This window comes from Zingiber officinale, chromosome 6A, assembly GCF_018446385.1.
Source record: "Zingiber officinale cultivar Zhangliang chromosome 6A, Zo_v1.1, whole genome shotgun sequence".
NCBI lineage: Eukaryota > Viridiplantae > Streptophyta > Magnoliopsida > Zingiberales > Zingiberaceae > Zingiber > Zingiber officinale.
In genome coordinates, this window is record NC_055997.1 from 106,922,446 (window position 1) to 106,947,767 (window position 25,322).

The window sequence follows — 25,322 nt, forward strand, 5'->3', positions numbered from 1 at the left end:
TAATATGATTCCTGATTCCAACTAGGAACCTTTTTCACCATATAATTTAGAATAGGTTGTTCACTTCTATCAGTATATCCAATACTATAAACATTATCTATTGATTTACTCGGCTCACACTATGTTCTACCTTCTCGTTGGAAAATAAAAAATTGCACTGTCATTTGAACATAGAAATACCTCCTATTTAATGAAACTACAAAAAAATTTTATGAATAATCATTTGACCTTAACTATCAAAATTAAGCATGCGAATCTAAGCATTAGAATTATTAACTAATGAGGAGTAAGCATTCAACGAGGAGTAAATATTGAAAGACAAAATTATCTTTGTGGAAATTTGAAGTATTACTTCAATATATTAATATATTAATAGAATCTTTTTTCTCATAGGGTGACTGACGCAGTGTTACGAAAGTTTCTCATCGGCCACCAGAATAAATCGGGAAACTCTCACAGCGAACAGCTCAAGAGCCCAGCATCATTTAGTTATGTGTGTCCCATTTGGAAGAAAAATTCATACAAATTTATCATAGCTGGGGCTCAAACCACGGGTATCTGGGTGACAACCTGGATACTCTACCACTACACCATAGCCTCGGGGGCTACTAGCTATCAAATTAGGTACTAATGATTGGTGTGTTAATAGTTTTGATTAGAGAAGCAAGGATAAGGGTAGAGTCATCAATTTGAGTTATGCCCGTCAGGTTAACCCGCCACGTCAAAAATTTAAGCGGGTTGGGTTGGAATTTTATCAACCCAAGCTCGATGCGAGCCGACCCGCCTAGGCCCGCGACTCGCGTGGATCGGCCCGCAATGGGCTTGGGGCCGTGGGTTGAGAAACACACGTAAGTCAAGTTTTATGTCAATTTATTATTTTTCTTTGTTATAATTTTAAAATAAAAATAGTACTTTTCATATAACACACTAGTTTATGTATATTTATATTTAAAATATATATTTATGGATAGATTTGATTGATAAATCTTTTCGAACTAAAATATTGAAAATATAAAATATTTTTTTAAAAAAAATTGATGAGCCCACGAGTTGGCCTGTCAAACCCGTAACCTGCTTTGGATTGTGTTGGGTTGGAAATTTTCTAATCCGCCAAGTTGACGGGTCGACCCGTCCCGTCCCGTCAAATAATCGGCCCGCCATGAACTGACCCGCCCCGTCATGAGTCGACCCATCTGACAACTTTATTGCTTTGCTACTCCCCTAACATAATTGCTTGTTCTATTACAACGGAGCTGCTCGCCTTGCCGGCGAACGATGGAGAGGCCATTCCCACTGTGGCCGGAGTGGGTGGCCACCTTGGCGAGGCGGCAGTTTGGCTGCAACGACGATGAAGCCATTGGCGTGCGGTTCATAGGCTCGAAGAGGGCGGAGAACTCTGACCTCGCGGTGCAGCAGAACCGCCTCTGCCTTCCTACCGACTTCCTCACTCCTCAGGGCCAATCTCGTCGGGTTCCTCTCCCTGGAGGAGCGCGCCATGGCCAACCTCGTTGGCAACATCGTCCACCTTAGGTAATGACGTCATGTTTGAATTGCAATCTATTCTTTCTTTCTATTCTTCTCATGTCTCTATGTTTCAACACTAGGAAGCGGAGCCGCACGGAGGCAGAGGAAGAGAGGAAGAAGCCGAAGAAGGCTGCGGGGCGGGAGCACAGAGGGCTGCCAGTCCGGGTGTACGCATGGTGCGGATTCGTGTTCTACCTGTTGCTGACTCGATGGGGCGGAAGCAGTGGCACCGTGATCAAGGGCGACGAGCTCAAGTTATTCCGCTTATGGAGTGCGCTGAAGAAGGATGACAAGATTGGCTTTTGAGCCTTCCGCCGCAGCGGGGAATTTTGCTGGGCACCTCCGCTTATGAAGTTAAAGGATGAATCATTTGTTATAAGATACGTATTTATTTATGGTACAAAGTAATAGGTACATCATCATCAAATATTTCGGGAGCAAAATTTGGAGGCAATATTGATTAAAATTTATAATTTTATATATTTTCGTATTTTTATTGTATTATAATTGTTAGTATTTTTGTTAGTTTTAAATATATAATTTTTATATAGATCCATATTTTTATATATTTTTTTATTATGAATATAAAAAAATTATTAAAAAAAAATAAAACTGATAAAATAGTGATAAAAAACTGATTAAAAAAATAAAATCAATAAAAAAATAAAACTTGAAAAAAATAATAAATTAAAAAAATACCAGTATTATGAAAAAAATAATAAATAAAATTAATTTAAAAATAAAACTAAATAAAATTTATATAAAATTAAAAAATAAAGTATTGATAAAAAATAATAAATAAAATTAATTAAAAAATATAAGTTAAATAAAATTTATATAAAATTAAAAAATAAAGTATTGATAAAAAATAATAAATAAAATTAATTAAAAATAAAAATAAATAAAATTTATATAAAATTATAAAATTAAAGAGTTGATTAAAAAATAATAAATAAATTTGATAAAAATAAAATTAAATAAAATTGAAAAAATATCGTATTAATAAAAATAAATAAATTGAATAATTAAAAAATAAAATTAAATAAAAACTAAATAAAATAAAAAATATATAAATATGAGAGTTATTTTAAATAAAATTAATTAAAAAAAACTAAATGAAAAATAAATAAAATTTAAAAAATAAAAAGAAGAGGGTAGATGAGTCATTTGAAACGGAAAGAGAGAAGAGATGGGAGGGGACATTGTCAGATAGGTGAAGCTAACTCTCGATAATTTATCATCTAAATATCAATTCGGTTATATTCATGCAATAAAAAATTGAGAAAACTGAGTAAAGGGGTGAGGAGGGAGAGAAAATCTGCTGTCACAATAAGACAAAACGTGTTCAATGCTATTAAAACTGGGCTTTTTAAAAATATAAATATAAAAATAAAAATATTAAAATATTAAACATTAGAAGACCTAATAAAATTGAACCCGAGCATTAGGACAACCATGATCACAAGACAAGTATGATCTCACATTATATCTGGGAATTTGAAAACTTGCAATGCTAAATTATCCGTTGGGATTCACTGTGTTTTTTAATTTACTTTGCTGATTGATGAAAAACTTTTATGGAGTAGATTATCACTTCCAACATTAATATCCTAAAAAGATGCTATCAGAGACACGACTCTAGAAAGATGTCTTTATCGTCGTGTCACAGAAGATGGGAAATATATATTTATATATATAGAGAAATATTATGCTACGGATCATTATTTACGGACTAAATGTCATGTCATTATTTTATTTTTTTTTTTATAAAAATTTTTTCTTTCTTCTGTTGTTTTTTTCTTCTGCTTCGTTCATTCTCGTTTCACAGAGAAGCAGTTCACCGCGCCACCCGCCCTGCCACCGGCCATCTGGACGCCGCCAGCAGCCTCTGCCCGCCTGGACCCACCCACACTATAGGCCAAGGGGTGAACCCGTTGGGGATCGTGGCTGCTACCGCCTGCCCACCGCCGAGTTGAGAGGGGATCTAGTCGCGCCAGATTCCGGCGAGATCGCGGCCGGATTCCGGCGAGATCGCGGCCGGATTCCGGCGAGATCGCGGCCGGATTCCGGTGAGATCGCGGTCGGATTCCGACGCGATCGTGGGCGGAATTTGGCGCGATCGCGTCCAGTCGCGAGCGCGTCCGGATCCGGCCGCGATCGCGCTAGATTCCGGATGCGATCGCGACCGGAATCCGGCGGGATTGCGGCCGGATTCCAGACGCACTCGCGACTAGACGCGATCACGCCAAATTATGGCCACGATCGCGCCGGAATCCGGCCGTAATCTCGCCGGAATCTGGCACGATCGCGTCCAGTGGCGAGCGTCCAGTGGCGAGCGTCCAGTCGCGATAGCGTCCAGAGTCAATCGCAATCGCCCCAGATTCCGGTGGGATCGCGGCCGAATTCCGGCGGGATCGCGGCCGGATTCCGGAGCGTTCGGAGGCAGTGGGTCAGGTGGCCGGCAGACAAGCGGGTGGCAGCGACGATGCTTCGTTACAGCGAGAAGAAGAAAAAAAAATTAAGAAAGAGAAAATATTGTATTAAAAAAAATAATATAATATGACATGGCAGTTGGTCCGTAGCAATCCGCAGGATAAAGTCCGTAGTATAACAATTATGTATATGAGAAATGTTATGCTACGGACCATTATTTACGGATTGCTACGGACTAAATGCCATGTCATTATTTTATTATTTTTTTATAAAAAATTTTCTCTTTCTTCTGTTGTTTTTTTCTTCTGCTTCGTTCGTTCTCGTTTCACCGAGAAGCAGTTCATCGCGCCACCCGCCCTGCCACCGGCCATCTGGCCACCGCCCTGCCACCGGCCATCTGGACGCCGCCAGCGGCCTCCGGCCGCCTGGACCCACCCACAATATAGGCCAAGGGGTCAACCCGTCGAGGATCGCGGCTGTTGCTGCCTGCCCACCGCCGAGTTGAGAGGGGATCTAATCGCGCCAGATTCCGGTGAGATCGCGGTCGGATTCCGGCGCGATCGTGGCCGGAATTTGGCGCGATCGCGTCCAGTTGCGAGCACGTCCGGAATCCGGCCACGATCGCGCCAGATTCCGGAAGCGATCGCGACCGGAATCCGGCGGGATCGCAGCCGGATTCCTGACGCGCTTGCGACTAGACGCGCTCGCGACTAGACGCGATCGCGCCAAATTCCGGCCACGATCGCGCCGGAATTCGACCGCGATCTCACCGGAATCTGGCACGATTGCGTCCAGTGGAGAGCGTCCAGTCGCGATAGCGTCCGGAGGTAGTGGGTCAAGCGACCGGCAGACAGGCGGGTGGCAGCGACGATGCTTCGTTACAGCGAGAAGAAAAAAAAAATTAAGAAAGAGAAAATATTGTATTAAAAAAATAATATAATATGACATGGCAGTTGGTCCGTAGCAATCCGCAGGATAGAGTCCGTAGTATAACAATTCTGTATATGAGAAATGTTATGCTACAGACCATTATTTACGGATTGCTACGGACTAAATGCCATGTCATTATTTTATTATTTTTTTATAAATTTTTTTCTCTTTCTTCTATTGTTTTTTTCTTCTGCTTCGTTCGTTCTCGTTTCACCGAGAAGTAGTTCACCGTGCCACCCGCCCTACCACTGGCCATCTGGCCACCGCCCTGCCACCGGCCATCTGGACGCCGCCGGCGGCCTTCGGCCGCTTGGACCCACCCACACTATAGGCCAAGGGGTGAACCCGTCGGGGATCGCGGCTGCTGCCGCCTGCTCACCGCCGAGTTGAGAGGGGATCTAGTCGCGCCAGATTCCGGCGAGATCACGGCCGAATTCCGGTGCGATCGTGGCCGGAATTTGGCGCGATCGCGTCCAGTCGCGAGCGCATCCTGAATCCGGCCGCGATCGCGCCAGATTCCGGATGCGATCGCGACCGGAATCCAGCGGGATCGCGGCCGGATTCCAGACGCGCTCGCAACTAGACGTGATCACGCCAAATTCCGGCCACGATCGCGCAGGAATCCGGCCGCGATCTCGTCGGAATCTGGCACGATCGCGTCCAGTCGCGAGCGTCCAGTGGCGAGCGTCCAGTCGCGATAGCGTCCGGAGTCAGCCGCAATCGCCCCAGATTCCGGTGGGATCGCGGCCGGATTCTGGCAGGATCGTGGCCGGATTCCGGAGCGTCCGGAGGCAGTGGGTCAGGCGGCCGGCAAATAGGCGGGTGGCAACGACGATGCTTCGTTACAGCGAGAAGAAGAAAAAAATTAAGAAAGAGAAAATATTGTATTAAAAAAAATATATAATATGACATGGCAGTTGGTCCGTAGCAATCCGCAGGATTGAGTCCGTAGTATAACAATTCTGTATATGAGAAATGTTATGCTACGGACCATTATTTACGGATTGCTACGGACTAAATGTCATGTCATTATTTTATTATTTTTTATAAAAAAATTTCTCTTTCTTCTGTTGTTTTTTTCTTCTGCTTCGTTCGTTCTCGTTTCACCGAGAAGCAGTTCACCGTGCCACCCGCCCTGCCACCGGCCATCTGGCCACCGCCCTGCCACCGACCATCTGGATGCTGCCTGCGGCCTCCGGGCGCCTGGACCCACCCACACTATAGGCCAAGGGGTGAACCTGTCGAGGATCGCGACTGCTGCTGCCTGCCCACCGCCGAGTTGAGAGGGGATCTAGTCGTGCCAAATTCCGGCGAGATCACGGCCGGATTCCAGCGCGATCGTGGCCGGAATTTGGCGCGATCGCGTCCAGTCGCGAGCACGTCCGGAATCTGGCCGCGATCGCGCCATATTCCGGATGCGATCGCGACCGGAATCCGGCGGGATCGCGGCCAGATTCCAGACGCGCTCGCGACTAGACGCGATCGCGCCAAATTCCGACCACGATCGCGCTGGAATCCAGTCGCGATCTCGCCGGAATCTGGCACGATCGCGTCCAGTCGCGAGCATCCAGTGGCGAGCGTCCAGTCGCGATAGCGTCCGGAGTCAGCCGCAATCGCCCCAGATTCTGGTGGGATCGCGGCCGGATTCCGGAGGGATTGCGGTCGGATTCCGGAGCGTCCGGAGGCAGTGGGTTAGGCGACTGGCAGACAGGCGAGTTGCAGCGACGATGCTTCGTTACAGTGAGAAGAAGAAAAAAATTAAGAAAGAGAAAATATTTTATTAAAAAAAATAATATAATATGACATGGCAGTTGGTCCGTAGCAATCCGCAGAATAGAATCCGTAGTATAATAATTCTGTCTATATATATATATATATATATATATATTAGAAAATCCTTATCTTTCTTTTACAGTCAAAATAACTTTTGTTATATGTTGATCTGCTTCAATAACTCCTTAATTTATTTTTTAAATAGATTCATTGATAAATATTTTATTAAAAATTATGTATTGACCTTCGAAATACTAATACAAATCATACGGTATATATATATATATATATATATATTAGAAAATCCTTATCTTTCTTTTACAGTCAAAATAACTTTTGTTATATGTTGATCTGCTTCAATAACTCCTTAATTTATTTTTTAAATAGATTCATTGATAAATATTTTATTAAAAATTATGTATTGACCTTCGAAATACTAATACAAATCATACGTAGCAGGATATCCATGTATATAGAGTTTGCTAATTGCTACGCAAGTTTTCATCGGACTCAACCATCGAGATCGAGAAACCCTGTGACCTCCACCAAATACGCCTTTATATGTATTCAAAGCTTGTTGACTTAAATGTCATGTGGGAAATAGGATAGCTTACCCTTCTAGCTGTCGAGCGTTCATAACTATTGAAGTTTTCAGAGAATTTCTAGGTTATATGATGTCATAAAAAATCTTACGTGCTCTTCCTCGCTCCTAGCATGCTTGTCAAACCGTTTTGGCAGCCCCAGACACACCTCCAACTACTATAAGTAATACAGCCTACTTCGAGCATCCACAATTCTCTAGTATTATAACTCCCACTACATCATCAAAAAGTATGAGGTCTATTGTCACATACTCATTATAATAACATCTTTCTTTCACACACATCCCTTTTAACGTTAATACTCATTATTCATGGGTCTCACCGTCCACTCATTCATTTTAACATTGTTCCATATTAAATAAATATGTTTTAAAATATTTAAATTATTATTATTTTTTTAATAATAATTTTACGTTTAAAAGTATAATTTTATTATTTTTCAAAAATAATATTAATTTTTTAAATATATTTATTAAATAAAATAGATGTTTGTGAGAAAACAAAATTTTACGGATGACTCATGTTTTGTCAATATTCGGCTAGAAGCGGTTGATATGGACCTCGAGAGGCATAATTCAGATGATTCATAGAATTTCCAAAACCTTGGAAATTTTGAAGATTTTGTGGAGGAAATGACATATTGGGAAATGGATATGGGTATAGATAATTTGGTGGAATTTGTGGAGTTTGGGAAGATGAATATTCTTGCGAGTTGTTTGTAGAATTCAAGAAATTTGTAAAAAAATACCCTATTATTTTCATCCATTTCGGATAGAAAATAAGATGGTAGTGAGTTGGGAGTTGGAATGAAAATATGTGTGTATATTGATGGTTATTTATAGATGAAATTTCAAACTAGCCGTTAAAATGTAACCGTTAAATAACTAGCCGTTATTTAATTTTTAATTTAAAATTTTATATTTACAAAATTTGTTATTTAAAAGAATCGTAGTGTAAAAATAAAGATTTTAAAAAGTGTTACGTTTTAAAAAAATTTTAAAACTAAAAAAACGTTATCTGGCTTTAAAAAAAATAAAAATAAAAGTTTGCATATAGGATGGGTCAAGGCGGGCCCATCCCATGAACACTTGAACGCGTTCAAGAGATTTAACGCGTTTAAAAGTTTGAACGTCATGTTAGATACTCACAATGTAACGTTAATGCACAGTACAATTATAACGCGGCGTATAACGCCGCGTTATGGTTGCTCTTAGGGCTTTGGGTGCAAAAGGGTATTGCCTTCTTTGTGTGGCCCCCACGATGCCCTGGTCCCCCACAAAAGTATGCAAAATTGTGGCATGTGGCTGCCAGGCCTGCCACGTCAGGATCGGCGTATTTCGTGTACACTCAATCAGTGTGTTTGATTAATTGGTGCGCTTTCCGGATTCACCCTCGGCAGTGGTGGGTAAGAGATTCGTGGGACCCAACACTGACGCCTAATTAATGTATCCCTCAATCTTATTCCCATAATGATTAACTAATTAGATTGTTAATGAATATTTATTCTTTTATCTGGATTTCTTTATTAATTTGATTACTTAATGTATTATAATTTATTTAATTTAGGTAGAAAAAATATTATTTAACTAAATAATTTTATATAAAAGTCATTGATAATATATATATATATATATACATACGAATTTGTTATCCTGCGCGATGTCACATTGCGCGACTATGCGCGTCGCACAGATATTAACTGTTTTTTTATTTTTTTTTATTTATGAATTAAAAAATAATTAAAAGATTTTTTTAAAGATTTTATTTTTAGGATTCAGACTTTGGGTTATAGTGTTAAAGTTATTTATTTTTTTAGATTTTATCTCTAGGGTTCAAACTTCCAAATTAAGTTATAGTGTTTGGTTTTAAAAAAAAATTAAAATAAAATTAATTTAAGTATTTATTGAGTATTGTAATATGTTAAAGGGATATATTAAGATATTAAAAATTTATATAAGGAAACGTTAAATTTTTTAATTGATTTTTTAAATTTAAAATATTAAAAAAAAAAAATCAAACGATCTCTTGCACAGAACCGTACTGTACGATGAGATCACACCTCTATATATATATATATATATATATATATATATATATATATATATATATATATATATATATATATATATATATAGTTGTATGATCCGAAGATAAATACATTAAGTCGTGTTTCTCTCCACTTGTCCCTTTCTATCCTCTTACTTCTGATCCGACCCATGAAAGTTTTGAATTTTCCCATACGATTCAACATTATGTATAATATGTCCTCATCTCTCTCGTACTTTTCTTGTATTCGTGGTTGTTGGCTAAATATAAAAAACAAAAACACTCAGGGCGGAGTTAGGATATTAATTGAATATAGATAATAATATAATATATTTAATAAAATAAAATAAAATTAAAATTTTATAATTATAAAATTATGCATGGTATAAAATCAAAGATCAACATAGACTAGGCAATATATATATTGAGTGTGCCTCATTGGAAAGAACTAGAGAAAGGAATAGTTAATCATGTTTCGTTATATAATAGACAGAACATGATACATAGAAGCTGACATAATAATTAAACTCCAAATGACAAAATAAAAATTAACCCGATGAGCTTGTCCAACCGATTAGCCTCCCTAATATAAAAAAAATGATCTAATCCACCATCTTCAAACAGATTTTTGGCTATGAGATGTACTCAAAAATTCTTCATAATTTTCAAATATCAAGCCAGCATCATCCACATTGAAATCTGCATAGAAATAGTTGCAAATGAATCAGACAAATTAGCACTTGCTATAAAAATTCAAAATGGAAAGCTAAAACTTATAGTGATAACGTGACATATTCAACATTAGTAAAACTACATGATTTTTTAAAGAATATATTAATTTCAAAGGAGAGTTGTAAAGATTTTAAGTCAAGAAGTTAATTCTTTTGTTAATGATCCTGTCCGAAAGCTGAATCAACGGACGCTGGGCACGTGGCGCTCTCCCAGCGGCTGACGTAGATCTCCTGACTGTCCGCACGGACCTCCGGTAAACCTGCACAGAAGTCGGGCCGGGAAGGGGTTCCCGGCGACGACCCTCCGACGCTCAAGTCAGGTAAGCGAACAACGAAGAAGTGACTCCCAGTGTCAAAGAACGCTACCTCTGGTGAAGTGCAAAGCTCCTTATATAGAGCTGGGGAGGAGCTCAGGCACACATACCTAGGCAAACACGTGTCCTCAGCCCATACCCCAGTAAGGGCCTGTCAGCAAGCTTACCTGACACCATACTGCTACAGTCCAAGCTTGTCTTCGATGGGACATCGGAACCCCTTGTCGTAAGATTTGGAGTATGGCCGGATTATAGAGCATGCCCGCTGTCAGAAGACGCCCCTTGTCCTTTTCTCCTTACCCCCTGCCGGGCGTCCGGCCGGCCATCACTCGCCTTACGTCCGGCCGGTCATATATAGTGATATACTTGGGAGATTCTCGGTAATGTGCTCTGTGGAGACTGTTAGCAGTATTCTACCTTATGTCTTCGGCCGAGCGTACCATCCGCTCGGCCCTACGATCCTGTTCAACGAGCGCCGGAACACCAACTCACACCGGGGCACCTTTTGCCATCAGTTGGACACCGGTCGGCCGGCCGGGCGATCGGCCGACTATTCTCGGGTCGGCATATCGATCCAACCTTTTCTAAGGCGTCCGGTCGGTCTATCCTTCTCCGATCGGCCACCTGGCCCTTTGACTTCCACGTGACGTTGACTCCCTAAGACGGGGGTCCCCTGTTTTTACCGCCGGATCACTTGCCTCCCCTTCAAGTCTAGTCGAAGGAGGCGATTAGTCCGACTGACTGGACCATCAGTTGGGCCGAGCGGCTCCATGCAACCACCATCCGCTCGGACACAAAGGGGGTAGCCGAAACGCCAGTCAACGCCCAACAATTTTTAGCGTCTCTTCGAATTTTCCGCCAATCTCCCTCATTAAGGTCGAGCACGCGCGCATTAAATGCGTCCCAGTGGTTGAATGCCACATGGCGGTGCTGTCGTAATCGTACGGCGGCAGCGTGGTGTTCTGATGGGATCGAGGCGGTTCGAAATGGACGGCGCGATGCGCGCTATGATTCTCGTGACCTGGATCCAACGGTGGAGGCCGCTCGGCCTCCACCCTATAAATTCTTCGTCCTCCCGTCTTCACCGCATTTGCGTTGGCGATTTCGACCTCTGTCCCTGGTGTTTTGGTGCTCCGGCGATCCCGCCTCGTCGTAAGACTCTCCTTCTTTCTCCTTTCAGTTCTTGCGCTTTCTTTGCACTTCTTTCTTCAGTTTCCGTACTCGGGTTACTGTTCCGTCGCAATCTTCTTGTTTTTGCCCTATGCCTTCGTCGTTTTTGGTTTTATCCAATCGAACAATGGCCCAATCTTCCCAACCCGAAGATGAAACTTTCGGCCCATGGTACACCACCATGGAGTTGCACTTCGATCGGCGCGACGCCGATGTTTTGATTAACAGCTTCGACATCCCCTCCAACCTTGAAATCATCCTACCCTCAGACTCCTCTTGGCCAAACAAACCACCGCGCAGAGCTTTTTGTGTTTTCCGCGACCAATTTACAGCCGGTCTGCGCTTTCCCATTCATTGCTTCTTTGTAGAAGTTTGCAACTTTTTTGGCATTCCGCTCGGAAGCCTAGTCCCCAATACTTTTCGCCTCTTATGCGGTGTAGTCGTCCTCTTTAAAATCCATAACATTCCCCTCCAACCGGAGGTCTTCTATTACTTCTATTATCCAAAACAGTCCGAGCCGGGCACTTATATGTTCCAGGCTCGGCCCGGCTTGGTTTTCTTCAATAAACTTCCTTCTTCCAATAAGCATTGGAAAGAATTCTTTTTTTATATTCGCTTTCCCGAGCGGGCTCCTTCCGAACCCAATGGCAGATCGGAAATCCACTCTCCCCAGAGTTCAAAAGATTCAAAACCCGACCGGATTATCTCCACGCCGCCAACATGCTGTCTGGTCTGCGGCTTGATATTAACAAGTTCCTTCCAGAAGAGGTCATGTACATATTCGGCCTGAGTCCGATCAGAACCCCACTCCCGAACGGCTTCGGTAAGAATTCCACTTGGTAAATTCATTTTAATTGCTAACTGATTTTCTCTGTTTTCCTTTGCAGCGAACATCGTCATGGAGTCGGTAATGGCTGGTATCCTGAAGAGGAAGGCGGCGGCGCTCGAAGCCGCGGCCGCAAAGAAGATGGAAGCGCTCGGCATCCAGCCGGTCGGCTCACATGAGGGGAGAGCGGGACCCATGCTGGGGAGTCGGCCGCTCAAGCTTCTCTCCCTGAGCAAGTGACTGGCGCAACTGCTAGTCTAGAATCTTCCGCTTGGGATGAGGGCTCGGCGCAACAGGAAGAGCACCCCCTTCGACAGAAAAGAAACAGGGCGGAAACGCCACTCCGCTCGGCTACTTCTGCGATCCACCCATCCGAGCGGGTCACCGCCACTTCTCGAGGTAAAGCTCCAGAGATCGAGGCGATTTTGTCCGATCGGACTCCTTCTCAACTTGATGCGTCTGCGGACCCTCTTGAGGCCATTCCAGTCAGCATCCTGCCGCCTGTTCCTCGCTAAGTCCACCGCTCCACAATTTTATCCCAATTTTCTGCGCCGGCTTCCGCTCCTTCTCCGGCTTCCGCCCAGACGACCCCCGGTCGGCGCCGCACCATCCGAGTCTCACTCGACCTCCCGACCAAAGAACTGCTGCCCGAGGCCGATCGACCCACAGCGCCCGAGCACCTGATCACGATGAAGGGGCCCTTAGCTGAAATGTGGGCCGACGCTCGGGCGTGTGTGGCGATGATTCCACTCAGCAACTTGGCCGATAGCCATATGCAACAGGCCACCGGGGTAAGTGTATCTTCTTACAAAGTCCTCCATACAACCTTTCCGATAGGCGACTAACCATTTTTCCGTGTCAGAGATGGGTGGAGGAAATTGCGGTGTCCAGTCGGCTTGCCATGGTGGACGAGGAGCTCAAACGGCTACGGAGTTCGGGCGGCGCTCCTTCCCAAGGCCCTTCATACGCCGATCTTCAGAAGGAGCTCAAAAAGGCTCAAGATTTGTTGGCGGCCGAGCAGAAGAAGACGGCCGATCAGGCACACGCTTTGGCCGAGCTCGAGCGCATGAACAAATCTCTAGATCGTAAGATATCCCTGGCCACCGAGCGGAAGAACACAGCCGTCTCCGACCTGGAGAAGAAGAATGTTGAGGCTCGGGGCTTGGAGGAGAAGGTGAAGGAGCTGATGGACCAACTGGCCAAAGAGAAGGTTGCCCGAACGGACGAGATGGCAAAGCTTGAGGCTGCTCTACAAGAACACAAGGCAGCCGCTGATGCTTCCTGAGCGGCTTTTAAAGAATACCAGGAGGCCGAACCAAGCCGGGTTGCTGCCCTGCAACAGAAATACATCCGTTCGGCTGAATTTTCGGAGAAGGTCTGCGAGCGAATGTACATGGCCTTCGAGCTTGCCATGAATGCCACTACGGAATACTTGAAGTCCAAGGGGCAACTTCCCGAGTCCACCATCATCCCGGCTAAGGACCAGGCAACACTTCTCAACAACATCTTGACGACGCTTTATGATTATATAGAATAGGAGTCTATATGTAATTCTGTCGTTCGGCTTAAACTGTCACTTTTTGTAATTTGGCCGCTCGGCTTTAGTTTTCTTAATATGACATCCTTTTGCTTGCTTTTGCCCTTTTGTTAGTCGAGATGCGTGCTGTCCGTTCGTCTCTTATCACACATCTCTTGTGTGCTTTTCTGCTCGACCGAATATGTCCTTATTTGACGAAGAAGTTGTTCGTTTGATGTTGATGTACCTTTGGGTACTGAGCCGAGCAGAACGCAGAGGCGGTTGAACGATTATTGACGGCGAATACCCTAGGATACTTGCTCACAAGTCCTATTTATTGCCTTAGTCCGCTAGGAGAATTTATAGACGCCGGCTCGTCTCTCGATATTTAAAGTCAGAGCTCGACGGTCTTTCTCTCGGCTGATTTATAGACGCCGGCTCGTCTCTCGATTTTTAACGTCGGAGCTCGACGGTCTTCCTCTCGGATGATTTATAGACGCCGGCTCGTCTCTCGATTTTTAACGTCAGAGCTCGACGGTCTTCTGCTCGGATGATTTATAGACGCCGGCTCGTCTCTCAATTTTTAACGTCGGAGCTCGACGGTCTTCCGCTCGGATGATTTATAGACGCTGGCTCATCTCTCGATTTTTAACATCGGAGCTCGACGGTCTTCCGCTCGGATGATTTATAGACGCCGGCTCGTCTCTCGATTTTTAACGTTGGAGCTCGACGGTTTTCCGCTCGGATGATTTATAGACGCCGGCTCGTCTCTCGATTTTTAACGTCAGAGCTCGACGGTCTTCCGCTCGGATGATTTATAGACGCCGGCTTGTCTCTCGATTTTTAACGTCGGAGCTCGACGGTCTTCCGTTCGGATGATTTATAGACGTCGACTCGTCTCTCGATATTTAACGTCGGAGCTCAACGACCTTCAAGGCTACCATCAAGTGCCGCTCGCCCGAGAAGATCAAGAAAAAGTCAGCTTCGTTACAGCTGACGACACCTATTGCTATAATGTGATGCCGTTCGGATTAAAGAACGCGGGAACCACTTATCAGCGCTTGATGAACAAAGTGTTCAAGGAGCAGATCGGGCGAAATCTGGAAGTATATGTGGATGACATTCTTATCAAGTCCGTCCGAGCAGCTGACCTCTTGAAAGATATGGAGGAGACCTTCCGCACGCTGAGGAGATATGGAGTCAAGCTAAACCCTCAGAAGCGCCTGTTCGGAGCAAAAGGCAGGCGTTTCTTGGGATACATAGTAACCGAGCGGGGCATCGAGGCAAATCCCAGCAAAGTGAAAGCATTGCAAGATATGCCACCCCCAAGAAATCTGAGGGAAGTGCAGCGCTTGACCAGTCGGATAACTGCTCTGTCCAGATTCATCTCCAAGACCGCCGACCGGAGCTTACCTTTTTTCAAAATCTTGCGCAAAGCCACTAAGTTTCACTGGGACAAAGAATGCGATCGGGCGTTCGAAGATCTGAAGACATATTTGAACTCTCTCCCGGTACTAGCCAAGCCAGCTGCGGGTGAGCCACTTTGTATCTACTTATCTTCAACCGAGCAAGCAGTCGGTTCGGCACTAGTAAGGGCGAGCGGAGAAGAGCCTGTATAATTTCTGAGCACATATTTTTAAAGATGCTGAATCTCGCTACACTGGGCTTGAGAAGCTGGCTTTCGCTTTGGTCCTTGCCGCTCGGCGCCTCCGTCCCTATTTCTTGGTTCATACTATCATTGTCCGGACGAACAACCCATTGGGAAGGGTGCTGTTGAACCCAGAAGCGTCCGGGCGGCTCATCAAATGGACAACGGAGTTGAGTGAATTTGACATTCAATACCAGCCCCGTTCGGCGATAAAGGCGTAGTCCTTGGCGGATTTTGTCACCGAAGTACAAAAGTCAGAACCCGAAGCCATGTAGAAAATATTCGTGGACGGATCGTCCACTCAGCTCGGAAGCGGGATTGACGTATTATTACTCTCTCCTCAAGAAGAAAAGATGCACTTGTCCGTCCGGCTGGATTATAGAGCTACAAATAACGAAGCAGAGTATGAGGCCCTTATAGCCGGCTAACAGGCCGCCCGGCAAGTAGGGGTCGGACGGGTGATGCTGCATTCAGACTCTCAGTTGGTCGCCCAACAACTCTCTGGTACTTTTGAGATTAACAACGCTCGGCTCAAACTCTACGCTGAAGCCTTTGAAAAGCTCAAAGCCAATTTCAGAGAAGTCATTATCCATAAGATACCCCGAGTGGAAAATCAAGCGGCCGATGAGTTAGCCAAACTCGCAAGTTCAATAACGCTGGTAGTCATCCACCAACCAATTGAACAAGTATCTTTGGTGGCACACGTCGACCGGATGGAGGGCCTCCTGTTTCCGAGCGATTGGCGGACACCCATCATGGAGTTTCTCTGCTCGGGTTCTACACCGTCTGATCGTGATGAGGCCCAGCTACTGAGGAGGAGAGCCGGTCGGTTCACACTCATCGGAGACCAACTATACAAGAAGGCTTTCTCCCACCCGCTGTTGAAATGCGTGAGCTCGGAAGACGCGGCGTACATCCTCCAAGAAGTGCATCAAGGATCGTGCGGAGGGCATCTGGGTGGACGATCGCTGGCTAAAAAGATTCTGTTGGCCGGATACTTCTAGCCAACCCTGCAAGCAGACGCTGCTCGGACCGTGTCGACGTGCCTTTCTTGCCAAAAGTATCATAACTTCTCACACCGACCGGCGGAGGAAATGAAAGCTGCTACTGTGTCCTGTCCGTTCGACCAATGGGGAATGAATATTGTGGGTCCGTTTCCCATGGCGACTGGGCAACGGAAATTTCTACTAGTGGCGGTCGATTATTTTTCCAAGTGGGTGGAGGCCGAGCCGCTAGCCAAGATCACCGAGCAGATAGTTAAGAAATTTATCTGGCAACATATCATCTGCCGGTTCGGCATCCCTCGTCGGCTTGTTTCCAATAACGGGCGACAGTTCGCAGGAAAGTTGCTCGAAGATTGGTGCAAAAGCTATGGCATTGAGCAACACTTCACGTCCGTATCATACCCCCAGAGCAATGGTCAAGCCGAAGTAGCCAACCGGGAAATTCTTCGCATTTTGTGCGCTCGGCTCGACCATTTGGGAGGAAGTTGGGTGGATGAAGTGCCGGGCGTCTTATGGGCCAGCCGAACGACCCCGAAGGAGGGCACGGGCGTGACGCCATTCCACTTGGTGTATGGGGGTGAAGTAGTGATTCCCGTTGAAGTGGGCGTCAAGTCCGTCCTGATCCAGAACTATGATGACGGCAACGCCGAGCGAAGGAATATGGAGCTAGATTTGGTTGACGAGGAGCGAGCCAAGGCGTTCGTCCGGCTGATGGCGTACCGACAAAGAATGAAGCAGAATTACAACAGGCGCGTGATCCCCAGAGCATTCCAAATTGGCGACCTTGTCTGGAAGAAAGTAAAGCCTGTCGGCGACGTCGGCAAACTGGAGGCTCCCTGGGCAGGCCCCTTCAAAATCATCGAAAAACTCCGCTCGGGCGCATATTATTTGGAGGATGAAGACGAACGGCGGCTGGATCGACCATGGAGCGCGAATCATCTCCATCCGTATCGAGCTGGATGAGAGGTGCGCTAATGTAATCGCAGCCGACCGTAGAGTCCACCAGCTGATTGATCCGGGGCAGAGGATAAAAATCTTTTGGGTACGCCTTATTAAGATCCCGAAAATTGATGTACACTCTCCATTTGTTGCCCGACTTAGAGACTAGTACCACGTTCGCCAACCAACTGGGGAACTGGACCTCGCGTATGTGGTCGGCCTCCAGGAGTTTCTCGACTTCCGCTCGGATGATTGCATTTTGTTCGGCGCTGAAGTCCCTCTTTCTCTGCTTCACCGGCCGAGCGTTTGGTCAGACGTGGAGCTCATGCCGCGCTATACTCGGTGAGATTCCAGGCAGCTCATGCGTTGACCAGACGAAGACATCACGGTTTCTCTGGAGGCACTTAATCACTTCCTCTTTCTGGCTTGCCTCCAGATCGGCCACAATGAACGTTGTGGCCTCCGATCGGGTCGGGTGAATCCGCACTTCCTCTTTTTCTTCATAAACTAAAGAGGGAGGTTTTTCAGTTATAGCGTCCACCTCGATCCGTGGCGTCTTCCGAGCGGAATTAGCTTTTGCTCAGACCATCTCGACGTAGTATCGCCGAACTGCTAGTTGATCTCCTCGTACTTCTCCCACTTTGTCCTCGACCGGGAACTTGATTTTCTGGTGGAAGGTGGAGACGGCCACTCGGAATTCACTGAGAGCCGGTCGTCCTAGGATGACGTTGTATGCTGATGGAGAGTCTACCACCACGAAGTTTGTGGTTCGCTTCCTTCTGAGCGGTTCCTCTCTCAACAAAATGGCCAGCCGGATCTGTCCGACCGGCTGAACTTCATTTCCCGTAAACCCGTAGAGGGGGGTTGTCATGGGCAGCAACTCGGCTCGATCAATTTGTAGTTGATCGAAGGCATTTTTGAATATGATATTGACCAAGCTTCCTGTGTCAATAAAAACGTAGTGAATAGTGTAATTGGCTATTACCGCTTTGATGAGAAGAGCATCGTCGTGGGGCACTTCAACTCCTTCCAAGTCCCTGAGCCCGAAACTGATTTCGGGTCCGCTCGCCCGTTCCGGGCTGCAGCCGACCGCATGGATCTGGAGCTGCCGGACGCTCCCCTTCCTTGCTCGGTTAGAGTCGCCTCCAGTCGGCCCGCCAGCTATGATGTTGATTTCGCCTCGGGAAGTATTACTTCTATTTTCTTCTTCCCGAGAGGACGGTCGGGGCCGCTCCCTAGACATCCGGGGATTCTCAGGCCTCGGAGTGTGATGTCGCTCGGGAGTCGGTTGTTGTCGCTTGTCGGCTATCGTCCGATCGACTTCATGAGTTCTATGTCGCTTGTCAGATGATGGCGACCGACGACCACCACTCCGGGGAACAGGATGAGCGATCAAGGGAAAACTCCGGCAATCTCTGGTGTTATGTGTGTCCGTCCGGTGGAATGAGCAAAACATAGGGGTCCATTTCTTCTTTGGCTTGGGCCGTGCGGCAGCTACCTCTTGCACGTGGGACCTCACATGGGGGGAGCGGATTGCTTCGGCCCTCGGTCCTCTGGGCAGCTGATGAGCGGTATTCGGCTTCCACTCGGCGTGGGGAGCCCGTTCGATGGTAGTTTCCTTTCTTCGGGCTGCTTGGGCTTCCTCCACGTTGATGTATTCGTTGGCTCGGTGTAGCATATGGTCGTAGTCTCGGGGCGGTTTCCGAATGAGCGATCGGAAGAAGTCCCCGTCCACGAGGCCTTGTGTGAAGGCGTTCATCATGGTTTCCGAGATGGCCGTTGGAATATCCATGGCCACCCTGTTGAACCGCTGGATATAAGCTCGGAGCGATTCCCGGGCTTCTTGTTTGATGGCAAACATGTTAGAGTGTATACTAAAAGCCTAGCTTTTGGTATAAACATTTATCTAGAAATAAGAATCACATTGGTCAAATGTCCACATTTATGATAAATGTAGTTGCTCAATTAATTTATATTGTAGATAACATGGTGTGTGGTGTCACACACAGAAGATCATGTTATCGGTTCCTTATAAATTATAAACAGTAGCTCACGACCATGATGGAAAGGAACAAACCATTGGAAGGTCGTAGTGTAATTAGGTGTTAGTTTATCTTAACTATATAATTACACTAGTACACTAAGAGTGTATTGAGTAGGACCATTTGAGGTTGTTTCTTTTATACTGACTTTATAAAGGAACAAAGACCTCAGTTATTATGGAAGTGTGTGCTCTTAGTCCTAATATAATAACAAACACATATATTTGATATTTATTTCTTTAATTTATCAATGGGTGAGATTTAGTTCGATGAATCAATAAACCCGATAAGTTGGGAAATAGTATCACTTATAGTGTGTGTTGTTGATTATAGAAGGAAACTGTGTCCTAGAGATACTAGGTTGATAATGTCCTCAAGAGGAGCTCATAAGGATTGTCATGTTAAACCCTGCAGGTGGACTTAGTCCGACATGATAATAAAGTTGAGTGGTACTACTCTTGGACTAAGATATTAATTAAATGAGTTGTCAGTAACTCACTTAATTAGTGGACATTCGATATCTTAAACACAGGGAGACTAACACACTCATAATAAGAAGGAGCCTAAAAATGTAATTTGGGATTGGTGCGGTAGTTCAATAATAGTTCTCTAGTGGAATGAATTATTATTGATAAAATTAAGTTGTGTGTTCGGGGCGAACATGGGATGCTTAATTTTATCGGGAGACCAAAACCAATTCCTCCTCTTGGTCCCTATCGTAGCCTCTTATTTATAGAGTACTATACCCACCTATACCCACCTTCTATACCCACCAATAGGGGGCCGGCCAAGCTAGCTTGGGAACCAAGCTAGGGCCGGCCTAGGTATAAGATTGAGTGGCCGGCCCTAGCTTGAACCCAAGCTAGTGGGGGCCGGCCAAATTAAATTAAAAAAGAAATTTAATTTTAATTTTTATTATGTGGAAGATATAATTTATTAAAGAGAATTAAAATTAAAATATCTCTTTTGTAAAAAGATCTACAATAGATTAAAGAAAGAGATTAGATCTCTTTCCTTATTTGTAGATTGGTGAGATATTTTATTTTCTCTTTAAAAATTATTCACATGTTGTAAAATTAAAATTATGGAAATTTCTTTTTATCAACCATGAAGAGATTTTTGAAGAGAAATTTTAATTTTAAAATTTCCGGAAACAAATTAGGAAGTTTTAATTGTTGATTGAAACTTGTCCAATTTGTTCTTCATGATGTGGCCGGCCACTTGAATTTAATTGGAGAAATTTTATTTTATTTTTCTCAATTAAATCATGTCAAGGAAATTAAGGAAATTTTATTGTAATTAAATTTCCTAATTTGCCTAGGCCAAGGAATATAAAAGAAGGGGTGAGGGTGCCTTCATGAGACACAACCTCTATTATTTTCTCTCCCTCTTTTGTTCCTTGGTGTGGCCGGCCATCCTTTCCCTCTCTTCCTCTTGTGGTGGCCGAACCCCTCTCTTTCCTTGGAGCTCTTGTGGTGGCCGGATACTACTTGGAGAAGAAGAAGAAGAAGGAGAGGAAGCGAGCATCTCTTGGAGCTTGGTTAGTGTTTTGATTTTCTTCCTTGGTGAAGCTTCTTTCTTTATGGCCGAACCTAGCTAGGAGGAGAAGAAGGTGGTTGGTGGTTTCTCATCTCGGAAGATCGTTGCCCACACAACGTCCGAGGTTAGAAGAGGAATACGATAGAAGATCAAGAGGTCTTTCTAGAAGGTATAACTAGTAGTTTTTCCTTTTCCGCATCATACTAGTTATTTATGGAAATAATACCAAATACAAGAGGCTTACGATTCTAGTGTTTCGAATATGTTTTTCGAAGTTGTGTTCTTTTGTTTTATTTTTCCTTGTAATTTGATTGTTCTTTTCGGTTAACCTAAAGTTATTTTAGGAAATTAAATATTAGATTTCTATAAAAGGTTTTGTCTAGTCGGTGGTGGTTGCTCCCATATCCAAGAAGGCCATGTGCCTCGCCACGTCAGTACTGGGAACCAATTATGGAAATTAATATTTAATGAAATTAATAACTTAAGGTGATTTGGGTCGAACGTGTTAAGTTCCGCAGGAGATCCAAGTCAAAACCTAAAATAACAAATAGATTAAGTTTTGGATCAAACGTGTTAAGTTCCGCAGGCGATCCAAAATTTAATTTAAAAGAACACATGGTAGCTAGGAAAAGGTTCAGACCTTTGTACAAAATTTTTGTACAGTGGAACCTCTAGGCTTTCCGAGTAGCAACCAACAAAACAGACTGACACTAGTCTTCTAATAGCGCAGACTGCTTGCGAAGTGGTGGAGGAAAGCCATTCGGAAGTCTTTAAAACTTGTGATGGATCCGTCCGACAACCTCCGAAACCACCGTTGAGCCGATCCCGAGAGGGTGATAAGAAAAACTCGACACTTCACTCCATCTGTGTACTGATGAAGAGTAGCTGTGTTGTCGAACTTACCCAAATGATCATCCAGATCGGTGGTTCCGTTGTATTCACCGATCGCTGGAGGCACATAGTGCTTTGGCAGAGGGTCTCGTAGAATAGCCTTTGAGAATTGACGGTTGATCTGTTCGGGCGAGGCGTCCGTTCGGGGGGCTTTGCCTTTTCTGCTATCCCGTATCGGTATTTCATCTGACGAAGATCCTCGCTCGCGATTCACTGCTGCAGCTTCAGGAGGCGTCCGGAATAGGGCCCGATGGAATGGAACTGTGGCCTGGGGTGCTTCCGCTCGGCCCCCTGATACTGATGTCGCTTGCTGCTCCAACCGCTCGGCTTGTGCCTTCTGTTTTTGTTCCACAAGCTTAGCGGCCCTCGATTCGATCAGAGCATCGAGTTCCTCCGTGGAGAGCGTCACTGTATGCGGTCGTCCAGCTTCGTCCATTGCTTCCGATCGGATGCAGGAGCGTTCCCACATACGGCGCCAAATTGATCCTGTCCGAAAGCTGAATCAACGGACGTTGGGCATGTGGCGCTCTCCCAGCGGCTGACGTAGATCTCCTGACTGTCCGCATGGACCTCCGGTAAACCTGCACAGAAGTCTGGCCGGGAAGGGGTTCCCGGTGACGACCCTCCGACGCTCAAGTCAGGTAAGCGAACAACGAAGAAGTGGCTCCCAGTGTCAAAGAACGTGTACCTCTGGTGAAGTGCAAAGCTCCTTATATAGAGCTGGGGTATGGGCTGAGGACACGTGTTTGCCTAGGTATGTGTGCCTGAGCTCCTCCCCAACTCTATATAAGGAGCTTTGCACTTCACCAGAGTTACGCATTCTTTGACACTGGGAGCCACTTCTTCGTTGTTCGCTTACCTGACTTGAGCGTCGGAGGGTCGTCGCCTGGAACCCCTTCCCGGCCCGACTTCTGTGCAGGTTTACCGGAGGTCCGTGCGGACAGTCAGGAGATCTACGTCAGCCGCTGGGAGAGCGCCACGTGCCCAGCGTCCGTTGATTCAGCTTTCGGATAGGATTAGTTAACAAAGCATACAATTGAAATCAAATATCACAATATAATTACCTTACAATTGTTCTTTCCGAGTCTTCATATTTTGAAACTTTTGTATAATAGCTTCATTATCAACCATTAGAAATATATCTTTCTCTACATAGACAATAAGACTATCATTCATCCAATCATCACTCATTCGATTGCGCAACCTATCTTTCACAATTCTCATGGCAGAAAACACTCTCTCTACCGTCGCGGTCGCAACCGGTAAAATTAATGCTAATGTCAAAAGCTTAAAAACCAATGGATACACCATACTTTTCTTTGACATAACTAACTTCTCTGAAAGATCACTGAGCCTTTCAATCCTTGAAATGTTTTGTTAGAACGCATATCACATATATAAGTTTCAAGTTGATCATCAAGTACGAGAAGATCAAATCTTGAGGAATCTTGTGGATAAAACTCAGCCAGTTGCAACAATTTTTTCTTGTCAAAAGCCAAAAAAGAGTTTTGTGGACACAAACAAGCTACACAAAGAAGCAACTCTGTACTTGCCTCTGAGAAACGATCATTTAATTCTTGATGTTGCATATCAATAACACCATAGAATAATTTAACTCGATAGTGATGTAAATTTGTCACTTCTGGTGGATTAGGATGGGGACGACCACGTGGTGCCCAATGTGTGAACATATCATCCATTTTGAGACAATCAATGTAATGTTGTTGACAAAAACAGTGAACCTTTTCTAAAAATGAATCCCAACCATCTTCTCTCATATTTTGGAGTCGGTGTTTGCATACTTGTACCAAATCCATTGCATTTACAATATCCTGATCTTTCTTTTGTAATGTCGTCGACAATTCACTCGAAATCCCTAAGACATGTTTCATCAAGTGTAGATTGAATGCAAAATCAAATGAAAGTATTGACTCCAATAAATTAAATGCCTCAGTTTTTTGATCAGGAGAACTAGAATCATCTTCTGAAATCACTTCAAGCACATCACTGACAGCAGAGAACATAGAAATTAAACTGATCAAAGAATTGTAATGTGACCCCCAACGTGTATCCCCAGCACATTGAAGGGTAGTTTCTTGATTAAGTCCTCGACCACTTGAAATTTCATCCCTCTCTAGTGCCTCAACAATAAAATTTGAATGTTTCTCCTTAAGAAGATCAGAACGTTTGCAAGATGATCCAACAACATTTACCACATCACCAACAATACGAAAGAAATTAGAAATCGAAAGATTTTTCTTGGCCACAGCTATAAAAGCTAGTTGAAGCTGATGGGCAAAACAATGTATGTAAAATGCACATGGGTTCTCCTTTAAAATGAGTGCTTTTAGACCATTAAATTTACCTTGCATATTACTTGCTCCATCAAAACCTTGTCCTCTCACATTAGCTATGCTCAAATTATATTTAGAGAACATCTTATCAATAGCAGCTTTAAGTGAGAGTGATGTAGTACTAGTAACATGTTCAATTCCAATAAAACGCTCATTTACATGCCCACTACTATCCACATAGCGCAAAACAACTGACATTTGCTCCTTCATTGACACATCACGAGATTCATCAACTAAAACAGAGAATAATGAATTACCAATATCTTTGATAATAACATTAATTATTTCAGATGCACAGACTCTTACTATATCCTTCTGAATATCCGGTGATGTTAACTTGCAATTTTTAGGAGCATTTTTCAATATCACATCATTAATCTCTTTATTATGAGCACCTAAAAACTCCAATAGAATAAGAAAGTTACCCAGATTAAGAGAACCTTCAGTCTCATCATGACCCCGAAATGAATTCCCTTGTCGCAACAAAACTCTGATACAATCAATCAAAGCATTGAGACGGATACGATAATCATTTCGCATTTGCTTTGACTGTTTGTGCAAAATTGATTGAATGTGCTCATCTTGATTCATCAAAGCTTCACAATTCATTCGAGCTTTATGATGTTCACTATCATGTTGGCCAAAATGAATATTTAATCTATCTTTACCCTTCCAATTTGTGAATCCTTCGCTAACAAAAGTCTCTCCTCCTGCTTGTTTTCCCTTAGTTGTCTTGAAAAGATAACAATACAAACAATACGCCGCATCTTTTTCTATACTATATTCCAACCAATCACCAAATTCCTTAAACCATGAAGGATTAAACCGTCTAAATTGGCTTACTCCAAATTTTCATTTTGGGAATTCATAACCTGAAGGTTGGCATGGGCCTTTTTGCAAATATATCCTTCGAACTTGATCCCTAATGTTAGCATTATAAGAACAAATTGGAATCCTTAGTCCAGGATCTGCTGGTAATTGTGAAAAATCAAATTCTCCAACTGTAACATCTCCAATATTTTGTTCTTCTAGTTCCAGAG

At 44.2% G+C, this 25,322-nt stretch overlaps 1 protein-coding gene across 1 annotated transcript; it reads right to left on the reverse strand.

Annotated features, from left to right (window-relative positions):
- Positions 1–4,470: 4,470 nt before the first annotated feature.
- LOC121995124 (zinc finger MYM-type protein 1-like) lies at positions 4,471–24,891 on the reverse strand. The gene is made up of 2 exons (XM_042548949.1): positions 23,731–24,891; positions 4,471–4,830 (listed from the first exon to the last, which is right to left on the reverse strand). Exons 1-2 carry the CDS (start codon positions 24,889–24,891, stop codon positions 4,471–4,473), a joined length of 1,521 nt encoding a protein of 506 aa, XP_042404883.1.
- Between the last annotated feature and the right edge of the window lie 431 nt (positions 24,892–25,322).